Source organism: Vipera ursinii (assembly GCF_947247035.1).
Source record: "Vipera ursinii genome assembly, chromosome: 1".
Classification (NCBI taxonomy): Eukaryota; Metazoa; Chordata; class Lepidosauria; order Squamata; family Viperidae; genus Vipera; species Vipera ursinii.
This window is the reverse complement of record NC_139512.1, coordinates 66,126,777-66,139,200: the sequence shown is the minus strand read 5'-3', so window position 1 is coordinate 66,139,200 and position 12,424 is coordinate 66,126,777. Positions and strand designations below refer to the sequence as shown.

Sequence of the window (12,424 nt, the reverse complement as noted above, 5' to 3'; positions counted from 1 at the left end):
TTGGTGGAGCAGTGGGCTAATGCCTCCTTAAGTAACACCAGCTGCCTGCAATTAGTGCAGGTTCGCATCCCACCAGGCTCAAGGTTGACTCAGCCTTCCATCCTTCCGAGGTAGGTAAAATGAGGACCCAGATTGTTGGGGGCAATTAAGCTGACTTTGTAATAATGCCGCTTGGGTGTGTGTGTGAAAGCCCTAATAAGCAGGCATATACATAGAATGAAGGCTACTGCTAAGCTTGTAAGCCGCCCTGAGTCTTCGGAGAAGGGCGGGATATAAATGGAATTAAAATAAAATAAATAAATTTTTCAAACTTATGACCATTGCAACATCCCCAGGGTCACATGGTTTACATTTGCATATTTGGCAGCTGGTTCATATTTATGACAGATGCAGTGTCCCAGGGTCATGCGATCGCCTTTTGCAACCTTCTGACAAGCAAAGTCAAGGGAGGAGCCAGATTCACTTTACCACCGTGTTACTAATTTAACAACTTCAGTGATCCAATTAACAAATGTGGCAAGAAAAGTCATACAATGGGGCAAAACTCACTTAACAAAATTCTCACTTAACAACATAAATTTTGGGCTCAATTGTGGTCCTACGTTGAGGACCATCTCTACAGCTTTAGATACAAAAACTTTAGATACAAAAACTGTACCAAAAATTGTACAGTTAATTGCCTTATTAACAAAATTACTCCTAAAAGAACGATGCACAAAGTGACAAACCTTGAGAAAAGACCACCGTTTGTTTATTTAATCAATGCAAATGGATACCCAACTCAGAGTTGTGACTCTGGCCAGCTAACACAGAGCTAGGGGGAAAAAATGCAGTAATCATTAAATGAACAGTAAAAAAAAAGTATAAATCACAGTTTATTGAACAAGGTTCAATATGACAAAAACACATCCTGGCTTCATGCCCAGAGGAGCTAAATAAATTTGATTAATAAATAAAATAAATGCCCAGAGGAACATCCAGGTCTTGAATGCTTTGCAAAAAGCAAGGAGGGTTGGGGCCAGGCAAAGCTTGGGGGGGGGGAGGGGAAGGTGCTGTTCCAGAGGGCAGACAGAGAACATATGCTTTCTGGGTCCTGCCAGATGGCATTGCCTAATAAATGGGAGCTGGAGCATGCCCACTTGGTCATATTTGGTGGGGCAGGCAGAAATAATTGGAGACAGGTGGTCTCACAAATCACCTGATCTGATGCCACAAAAGCTTTGTAGGTGATAACCAGGAACTCAAATGGCACCCAGAAGCCTACTGGGAGCCAATGCAGTTTGGGGAATCGTGGTGGTGGTGGGGGAAAACACCTTTCAAGCTGCCTGAGTGACAAATCAGAGGCACAGAGGAAGGGTGCAGTCAGCACTCCGTGCTCTTGACCCGTGAAAGGAAAAAGCAGGGAGCGCTGAAAAAGCTCTGGAGTGAAATGGCAAGAGAGGCAACATCTGGACATAGTCCGTAGAAGAGGCCCAGTGATGGAAGTGCACCAAAATTAGATCTGCAGTTAGCCTAAAAATCTTGGAGGAGCAACCAAAGAATAGGGTAATGGTTGAAGCCGCTTGTTTTTGCCAGCTTGAGCTGCACCAGCCAGCCAGAAATGGGAGTTAGCATTTAGAAGGCCAACTTTCTATTTATGGACCTGGCAAAAATAGCCACAGAAAACTGACTGAAAAAAACAGTAATGCCCTAATTGGTGGCCTGAACTGGTAAAATGCATCCAGAGAACTTTCTTTCTTTCTTTTTCTTTCTTTCTTTCTTCTTTCTTTCTTTCTTTCTTTCTTTCTTTCTTTCTTTCTTTCTTTCTTTCTTTCTTTCTTTCTTTCTTTCTTTCTTTCTTTCTTTCTTTCTTTCTTTCTTTCTTTCTTTCTTTCTTTCTTTCTTTCTTTCTTTCTTTCTTTCTTTCTTTCTTTCTTTCTTTCTTTCTTTCTTTCTTTCTTTCTTTCTTTCTTTCTTTCTTTCTTTCTTTCTTTCTTTCTTTCTTTCTTTCTTTCTTCTCCTGGTTCCCTCTGAATTTTTATACTGCATGGGATTCTCCAGAAAATGCTGGCTCTTTTTAAAAAAACAAATCTTAGCATATTTAGTGCTAAATCTAAGGGCCTCGGGGATCTTTCAAAACACCGTTTTGAATCTAACGTATAAAGAGCCTGTCTAACGCGGGACCTGCCCTTTTGGAACCATCAGCCAGGCATTACATGTTCAGCCACCCCTAGAGAAGCCAGGAGTCAGGTGTTTCCTGCAACCCATCACAACAGTCACATGGAACAGGACTCGGCCACTGGAGAAGGCGGGATGTCTCTGCAGCACACTAAAGTAGCCAATAGAAGCTGGCCAAATCTTAGCCCCTAAGTCCATCTTCAACAACATTGTCGATGAAGTCCCCTGCCATTTCCATGGCAAACATTGTGGGACTGGGGAAGGAAAATGTTTATTTAAAGCTGGAGTAATTAACTGCAACTGCAAGCTGCCTTTTCTATGGGCTTGGGCTGAGATGAACACAGTGGCCTAAGGACATGTCATATAAACCTGGTTCGGGGGCAGGTTTGTTTCATGAGAGTGAGCCCATTATCACAAGAAGGCAAACGTTGAGTAACATTACATATTTCTACTGGGAAGAGCTATAACATACAAATGAAATTGTAATTTAGATACAGGAAATGGAATTACTCTTCCTCCCCACCCCCCTCCAAGGACAAGAAAGAGACTTAACATAGGCCATCTGTTTTTTCCTTGGTTTGACTATAAGGAAGACTTCCCCAAGCTAAATCCTTCCAGACATGGAAGATGGAGAATTTAGATATTTGCAGAAGCAAAAGACCTGGTTGGAAATTCTAGGAGTTGCATCCTCAATGTATCTTGAGGATGTTTTTTGGGGGAAAGGTATGTACAAGGTGATCTTGGTAGCATCCATTCCACTCACCATGAGGATTAGTGTTCCTTTCTTCTGTTTAGGCACATCCTCTAATCTAGAACCTATGTTAGTCCAAGTCCAAGAACCTTAAGAAGGGGCAACATTGCTCCAGTCCATTGACATCAGCTGGTTTGCCAGCTAAAGTGTCAAGCATGCAGGTCCTCTGATCATAAATTCCATGAGAATTGTTTTTGTATTAAAAATTGTTGCACTTATTTCTAAATCTGCATTTACAAGTCTTTGCATAGCCTGGAGGTTGGGGACACACACACCCCGAGTCAGAAATGACTGACAGGGAAACTTTTAACTTTTTAAAAACAACTCTAAGTGGGCTTAGCAGGACAGATTTTATGTCTTCACAGGCATATAGAAACTTTTTTTTAGGATGCTGAAAGGGTTCCCAGTTGCTGGATAGAGGCTGGCAAATTGTGGTAACGTATCAGGCTGCTACATCACTGGCCATATGTGTTTAGTAGGAGAATTTTTGAACTGTAGAGTTTGCTCGCTATTGCTTGGCAATCATTGTGCTAAAATCAAGTTTATCATTGATGAAAATGAATCCAGCTGCAGTACATTACCCATATGGAAAAGGATGCAGTAATTAAAAATCTAGTCAGGATTTCTAGACAGCAGGGAGCAGGGGTATCCAAGGGGAAGGTCAAAAAAGTCAAGATGGCAGATGCAATTCAACATAATGCATGCAAAAAAGAGGGCATGGCTTTAACATCATTACTGTGAGTGCTATTGTCACATTTGGACCCCCTATGGCAGGGAATGAATGAATGAATGAATCCTTGATCAGTTGCATAACAAACAAATTTGATTTGCATACTCCATTGAACTATACTATAATTTGTTTGGTCAAGGTTTAGTATTACGTGTAAAAATTTTGTTTGAAAACCATAGTTTATGGTTTTGCATTCTATGAAAAGCCAATATGTTCAACAACCTTGATTAAAACAAACCAGCCACTATTTTGCTCAACCAGTCATTTATTTTGCTCACAGCAATTATTCTCACTCTTCATTTCACCTCTTCACCTTTTACATCTTTAAGTTTATACCCCTTTTCCCCTATATGATAAATCACCATTTTCCTTTTGGGAATCCAGTGTGAGGAAGATTTCTACCCCTGCCCACAAATCCTTAACAACAACAAGCTGCCAATAGATAAATGAACATCACTTAAATGTTTCTAGACTGAAGCGAAATGTGGCCATTTGGACATACTTTTCACCTAACACGAGGAACTCAGAAGACTAGAAGCGGAACTACAAACAGATCCGGATAAAGTATCACTCAAGAAACAAATGGAAATAATAAAGCATAAGTTAAATTTAGCTGAGATGGAACTAATGGCTCAACAGATCAAACGGGCTAAACAGAACTTCTTTGAAAATGCAAATAAGCGGGGAAGATGGCTAGCATATAGATTGAAAAAAGAAAAAGAAAAGAAAATGATAAATAAATAAATAAATAAATAAATAAATAAATAAATAAATAAATAAATAAATAAATAAATAATAAATGAATAACTCATGAAAATGCACTGGTCAATTTTGAATTATGTTTTGTGTGGCTATATATAGTTGTGGTAGCCAAATGCAGAAATGTATGTTTTAAAAAGGAGACTGATGAGCAATTAAAAAAATACTATTTCAAATATTATTTCTACAGATCTTATATTTTGGGGTCAGAGATAGTTTCTTATAGAAACTTACTGACGTTTTAAAATTTTTAATGGTCTAGTCAGGAAGCCCAAAATGTATTTTATCATACAAGTTATTTTGCAAGAAGTATATAATTAAGGGGCTTATTCATGAGTTTAGAAATAATAAGGTCCATGTGTATGATATTCAGGTAGGCTGGATCTGAATCTTTCTCTTATTATAGTTTAAAAAGAAATTCTATTTTCTGTATATGATTCATCATTTCTAAAAATTTGTGACTATATATCACTCATCTGAATTTTGGTACCATATTTTTTATTTTTATTTATTTTAATCCCATTTATATCCCGCCCTTCTCCGAAGACTCAGGGCGGCTTACAATCTAAGCACAAATCAAATGTGCTTAGCAATAGCCTTCATTCTATGTATATGCCTGCTTATTAGGGCTTTCAGGGGCCCCCAAGTGGCATTATTACAAAGTCAGCTTATTGCCCCCAACAATCTGGGTCCTCATTTTACCTACCTCAGAAGGATGGAAGGCTGAGTCATATACTAAATAATTAATTAATACTAAATAAATACTATACTAAATAATTCAGTAATTACCTTTTTCACCCTTAAAGGACTACTATAAAATTCCCAAAGTGTGTCATTTAATTTTGTACTTCATCAAAATTTTGGAGTGAAGACTGAATATATTTCACAATCAGATTTATCCATGCAGGTTCCAATTCTCACGTGATCCTGTTGGAAACCAATGCTATCTGGAGCTTATTTCCCCCTTTTATATACTGTATTACAATATTATGAAAACTGTGGATGGTTCACAGATATAATAAAAAAAACATTCAAATCCCCTGATATAATGATTTAAAAATAAAGATTAAATTTCTGAATGCAGTGGGCTTAAATTGCTAATGAAAAGGATAGGATATCCAACTTCTGAAAGATAGCTGGAAAAGCCAAGTTGCAATGTTTTTTTCTTAGGATGGCAAGCATAAGTGCATCTAGACCTCAGGGGAATTTTATTTATTTATTTTAATCCCATTTATATCCCGCCCTTCTCCGAAGACTCAGGGCGGCTTACAATTTAAGCACAAACCAATGTGCTTAGCAATAGCCTTCATTCTATGTATATGCCTGCTTATTAGGGCTTTTGCCCCGCCCCCAAGTGGCATTATTACAAAGTCAGCTTATTGCCCCCAACAATCTGGGTCCTCATTTTACCTACCTCGGAAGGATGGAAGGCTGAGTCAACCTTGAGCCTGGTGGGACTCGAACCTGCACTAATTGCTTAATCATTAGGGCCAGGAGCGCCCCAGAGAAACTCTCATTTGAGGGATCCACTGCCTCAACTACAGGGCCAAAGTACCAACTACATCCTCACTCAAATTGATAGAATAAACCAGTGAGAATCTACTTGGAGGAAATGAGATACCCTGAGCCCAGATTTAAGTAAAGTCTTCATCTTGGATTTTGTACCGTATATAGTTCTTAATGTGTGTGATGCTCTTCTTTTGTTTTGTGTTTTGGTAGAACTATGCATGAAAACATGTTTAATATTATAATAACTACCCACAAATAATTTTTGCAGGCTTTGGCGCATGTAGATTTCAGAATTCACTGTTTCATATCGTTCTTCCTCCTGAAATCCCAAAGTCATGTTCAAATCCCACTACTGTCTTTTTGAAGCTGTGGGAAGTTTCCCCCCGACTCTTTTCCTGTTTGTCGTTTTTTTTGTTTGTTTGAAGAACAACTCTGCATTTATGTGCTTGTACATGTGTATAATCCATGAGTTTAATTAAGAGAAGCATCTGTTGAGTTTATTTCTCATTGCCAAGAAAAAGCTGCAAATCAGGGGCATCTGCTCTGCTTTTTGTCAATGGTTTTTCATAATTTGTTCTACAAGACAAATGTTTAGGGACAGGAGGGTTCTATTTATTTCTGAGTTCCATCTTGATGATTGTTTGCCTCACATGGTTGCCAAGGAGACTGATTAGGATTTTCAACTGATTTTCTTAAGAAAAGAATTAAACAGGAAAGCACACATGCATAATGTTTTAAAGGTAAACAAAATTGCATATAATTAAAACAGAGGCAAGCTAAAAAGATCCTTTGCAATTTTGTTATTACGGCTGCCATTAAAAGATAAAGCAAGAAAATTTGCCTTAAAAATACAGTTTATAAATTAGTTACACTAATTCCATGGGCTTAAATCTATATATTCCTGATAATGGGCTGCAGTTCAAGCTGATAGAACTTAGAAGTTGTTTGTTCTCTTTCTTCACTTCCATAATTTTAGAACTGAATGTTTTAACAAGCTTAGTAAATCTGACTCACATTTTAAGATTGATATTTGAACTTTTTAGCTTGACAAAACTTTGCCATGGCAAACTAATCAAAGTTTTCAGTTGCTTTCCTGCTGTCAAAATAAATGTCCCAATATTGTAGAATGGATACCATAGAGCAGACATGTCAAACACAAGGCCTGGGAGCCGGAGCCGGCCCACCAAGTGGTTTCATGTGGCCCGCGAAGCCATCCTGGAAACAGTGAGGGAGCGGCCCCCACTGCCTTGGCCCTGGCCCAGAGACCCTCCTTCTGCCAGAGACCCTCAGATCTGTCCCACTCCTGCCCAGGCCCCCATAGGCACCCTTGATGCGAATGATGTAGAGCTGGCCATGCCCACCCAGTAGGCCATACGCACTCTAGCCATGCCCACCCAGTAGGCCACGCCCACCCTGGCCATACCCACCCGGCCCCCTGAGGGCAACCACAATGCTGATGCGGCCCTCAATGAAATTGAGTTTGACACCCCTGCCATAGAGCAAACCTAGCAATGATAACACTAAAATCTCTAGTCTCCTGGCAAACAGGAGTCTGGTGACTCTTTCTAAAAACCAATCAGATGCCATAACTGTTGTAGATTTTGTCCTTCTTGTTGTCATGGATGAATATGGCTACTCTTCTGGAATTGTAATTTCTGCCAATATGCTATTTGTGTTGGTGGAAACAGCAGTCTGGAAACACTCAGATAAACTCCAACCAGTTATACAGAATCAATGCAGAAAACAATGTAAAAAGTAATGATCTTATGTTTCTTGTTCTTATAAAAATGACTGCTACTTGCTCCCCTGTTTTAAATCTATTTTAGAATAGATGTTAACACAAGTACATGATTTCCAGTTACAGTAGAGAAAAGCAAGAAAATCAGTTTAAAAACTTGAATTTGTTAATAGAATATAAATTTGAAGTGTGTTTTTATTAATGACTTGGAGACTTTTCCCTACTATTTCTAGCAAAAACTATATAGGGGAAGATTTTATTCATATTGTAAGGGATTCTAGTTTTTTTTAATATATTATGTTTACAGGTTAAACTTTATATCAAATGGGATGTTCTGTAACTCACATCACATATTGAGTTCATTTACTAATTACTACCAATAATAAATTTCTATTATCTTACAAACTTTGCTATGAGTGATCCTGTAAACACTGCAAGGTCATGAATCCAAATTATAGCACAAGAAACCACACTAAAAGTTTGCAGTAGCAAGAAGGTATCTTCATTATTTGAAAAAAAAATAAAATTCAAACTTTGTCATCACATAAAAACATGACATATGTAATAAACATATTTACACTTCTGTTTCTGATTATAAATATACATTATATACAAAATAATGTTACAAAATGTAGAAAGTTCAGTGCTTATTTTTACTTTAAATTACTGAAATGCTAGGCTTCAAAATAAACTACAGACAGACACTAATATAAACCATATTATTGATTTCTGAAGCTCCTCTTCACAATGGCCTTGTGTGGTCAGACCAAAATGTCAGTAGTGAACATGCCAAGCAAGAATTTGATTGCACAGTTCAAGACTGGAGATGGATTAATCCAGCCTGAGATTTTCAAGGTCAGGAACATTGCTCTTCCATCACAGAAAACACGATCCCAACTTCCTTGAATGAAAATTTGCTTCCTCTCTCTGCTTCCGCCATATTCTCTTTCCCACAGTACTTGTTTATCGCTATGAACAGCACTTCCTATCTGAAATGTCTATTATTATTGCTGTAAATGTACAACAGAGTCTATGTCAGTTCTGAATTTCCAGTTCAGAACTGCTCCTTTGGATTCAAAAACTTAAGGATACTCCTTTCTTTGTAGCAAAGTGAGGAAAGAAACAAACAGAGCAAACTAAGGGTTTTATAATTCCCCTTCGCCACATAATGGATTTCCACCACCACCACCAAAGTCCCCTTTGTAGCTTAGTCTTTGTCAGGTGTTTAGAAAAAAAAATCAACTTAAATCAGCATGGGAGTTTCTGCAGCAAGTAATAGAAAGGCAGGATCATAAATACTTGACTGCCTGTAAAAAAAAACAGTTATGGTGCAATCTTCCAGATTATCTGCAGCTGAAAGGGTGGCACCAGATGGAGATCTCTAAGAGAAAATCCAAACCTCTCTTTATGCATGTAACACAGAAAAAAAACAACTTCTGTTTATGGTGACTAGTAGTGCAAAGGTCATGAAAACAGCTGATTGATTTTAAACGCACTTATAAGGCTTTCAGGGAGCCCTGGGCTTCAGTTTCCTCTTATAAAAGAGAAAAGTCATCATTCTCTCTCCGGTCGGATTATGTCTGGGGAGGTCGCTGTGATTCACCAAAAGAACAAATCCCAGTTACTGCTCAGTTCACCAAAGCAGTATCCCAGGAGGCAAAATGCCAATTCAGTAGCCATGTTCCTTAAGTTCTCTGTAAGTAATAAATGGGAGAGGGGGGAAAGAAGGGATTAAATACAGGAGCAACAGGAATGGCTGAGGGCCACTCCCGGACAATACTGCTTGGGTGCTGGAGGGGAAAAGGCTGATGGGTCTTGATTTGGGCTCTCTAGATTCTCAGACACGCTTTTAGGCACTTCCAAATCCAGAAAAAAACCAACGGTGACATTTATTCTGAATCCTTTTCTGCATAGAAAAATACGTTTCTTCATTCTTCTCACAGTGCCGTTGATTAACTCTGTGATAATGTCAAGGGCCTTTAAACTGACAGGCACCTTTCAAGACTTAAATTCTGGAAAGTCATACAACTGTCCATGAGCAACTGGCATGTCATTTCAAAGGCTAGTAAGAGACATCTTCGTGCCTCCCCTGCTAAGTAGTCAGTTACATTCCTCCTATTAGACTTCAAAATAAGAAAACAGGGGGTAAAAAGGTATATTGCATCTTTTAAATTCACAGTCTGTCCAGTTCACCCACTTTCATCCACTCCTCCTCCTGAGAGCAGCAAATTGCATATAATAAAAAAAAAACTTAAGTCCAATCCAATTTTGAATTGTAAACAATGTAGTAGGAATGTCCACTTCGTGGCATCTCTAGAATTCTAGAACTGAGGTGCAAACAGAGCAGCCTTCACTCTTATACCTGCCATAAACATAGGAGAGAGACAAACAGACATTTCAATTAATCCAATATAAAAGTAAAATTAAGTATAATATATATAACAATTGTTGACTTAGTTTAGTCACAGGGGGAAGGTCTTTATGATTTGCAAGTTCAACCTTTACCCTTTACAATTTAACTCTTACATAGTCCGTACTTTAATTTGTTGAATTATTGTGTCCTTACTACCTATGCTCTGATTTATGACCTTAGATTCAAAGATGGTGTTGTGTAACAGAAAGTTAGTTCTGCTCACACAAGATTTCCTGATTTTTCCCAATTTCCTCTTTCTGCTCTGGCCCACTTTTTTTTTTAATTCCATTTATATCCCGCCCTTCTCCGAAGACTCAGGGCGGCTTACAAGCTTAGCAGTAGCCTTCATTCTATGTATATGCCTGCTTATTAGGGCTTTCACACACACACCCCAAGCGGCATTATTACAAAGTCAGCTTAATTGCCCCCAACAATCTGGGTCCTCATTTTACCTACCTCGGAAGGATGGAAGGCTGAGTCAACCTTGAGCCTGGTGGGATGCGAACCTGCACTAATTGCAGGCAGCTGGTGTTACTTAAGGAGGCATCAGCCCACTGCTCCACCAAAGCTCTTTTGGGTCACATCCCTTGCCATCCCACTTGGGCCACATCCCTTGCCATTCTTAAGATCTCCCAATTAGTATTTCCAATTTTTCATGGATTACAGAGGAATGTGAAAAAATTATTCTATGATCACAGAATTTGAATTTAATATTTCATTGAATAGATTACTGGGGTGATCATAAGCAATATTTTTAAAATTCTACTTTTTGTAACATTCTATGTAGTTTGTCACATGTATATGCCTGTCTGTTGAAAATACCAAGTTGCATTGCTCTCCTTTCTTTCTGAATGTCACATTACTGAACATTATTCAGAGCAAAGATCACATTTCTGTAGGCAATATACATACCTCTGTAGCTATAATACATTCATTCCGCTCTTCTGTTATTACAAAAACAGACTGGTACATTGAATCCCTTGGAGAACATATTGCTGATATTCTACATTCTGGCTTTTCACTGTTGAAAATAAGATAAAATACAAGGTGAAAATTCAGAACCAATGTCAAAGCTTTATATTGCAAGATGTAAAAAAAGGATATTGTAGGAAAGTTGTGGTTGAAAGAAAAAAGGCACTGGCATGAGAGACAGCAGATAATAAGAGCAACCAGTTCCCCGCACATTCTAGGTTTATACTTTTTCATGTCTGTACAGTGGAAAATAATGGTACTTATGGTTTCTATCAACACACACATATCCCGTCACATTATATTTGACAAATCAATAGCTGTGAACTTGGACACACTTGAGAAAAACTAAAACTTGTTTCTCTTTTCAAAACACAAGATCAATTAGAATAAGGAGTAGCTACTCATCAGTGAATGTCCTTGAGTTTACCTTTCATACCCAAAACAGTGATTGCAAAAAACTAATTGAAAGGAACTGCATTTTAAAAAAAAAACCAAAACAGCGGTGTAAACATGTGATATACTGTAGCCTGGCTCAAATTATAGAAATCTGTTGAAAGACTAATGACACAGAATATAGATTTCAGGAACTCTTGTAATATGGAAAACTTCTGTTTAAACTTGCAGATCATCAAAATGATGAGGCTAGCACACTAGTAAGAAAAACTGGAGATAACAGTTCTGATTGTTCATGTTATTACTCTGAAAAATAGATTAATCTCACTTCAGTGTTAAAAAGAGGATAGAATTTCACCAAATTTGTTTTCAGTATGAGTAGTCCTTGACTTACGGTAGTTGGCTTAATGACTGAAGTTATAATAGACTTCAGAAAAGCTACTTACACCCCATCCTCAAAGTTACAATTGCCGTGCAAAGTGATCACTGTACTTTTGGGCGCTTGGCACTCAGGTCATACTTATGACCAATACAAGATCCCATGTCATGTGACTTAGATGTGCAATGTGTTTTGCTATTTTTCAGCAGAAAATAGCAAAAAATACCCAGTGGATATACTGGATTCACTAAATGACCACATGATTCGCTTAATAATCACATGATTTACTGAATGACCAAATGACTCACTTTGTGAACATAAAAACTATCATAAAATCAAGTCCAGCCATTTATTTGCACTGAAGGACAGGGAGGGAAGTGTTTTTGTGAAATGAATACATCATCCTTTATTTTGATTCTAGTTCTGCTATGATCCGGGGAATTAATGAATTCCTATTCACAGCAGTATCATATCCAATCTAAGATGGGCTACAGTATAGTAATGCCTTTATGCCAGCTTAAACAAAGATGGGAGGAGGGTATAGAAAAAAAACCCCAATAAAAGGGTATTTAAAAACCAATATATAGGATTCAAACTTATATAGAATATTTTCTTATGTTGGA

The 12,424-nt window shown here is 38.0% G+C and overlaps 1 protein-coding gene across 1 annotated transcript in view; it reads right to left on the bottom strand.

Annotated features, from left to right (window-relative positions):
* Positions 1-9,106: 9,106 nt before the first annotated feature.
* DLL4 (delta like canonical Notch ligand 4) overlaps positions 9,107-12,424 on the bottom strand; it is an 18,622-nt gene continuing 15,304 nt past the window's right edge. The window contains exons 10-11 of the mRNA XM_083348172.1: positions 10,970-11,078; positions 9,107-10,006 (exon numbers count right to left, since the gene is read on the bottom strand). Of these exons, the coding sequence (XP_083204298.1) occupies positions 10,001-10,006; positions 10,970-11,078 (115 nt within the window). The 3' untranslated portion in view covers positions 9,107-10,000. The remainder of the gene's footprint in view (positions 10,007-10,969; positions 11,079-12,424) is intronic.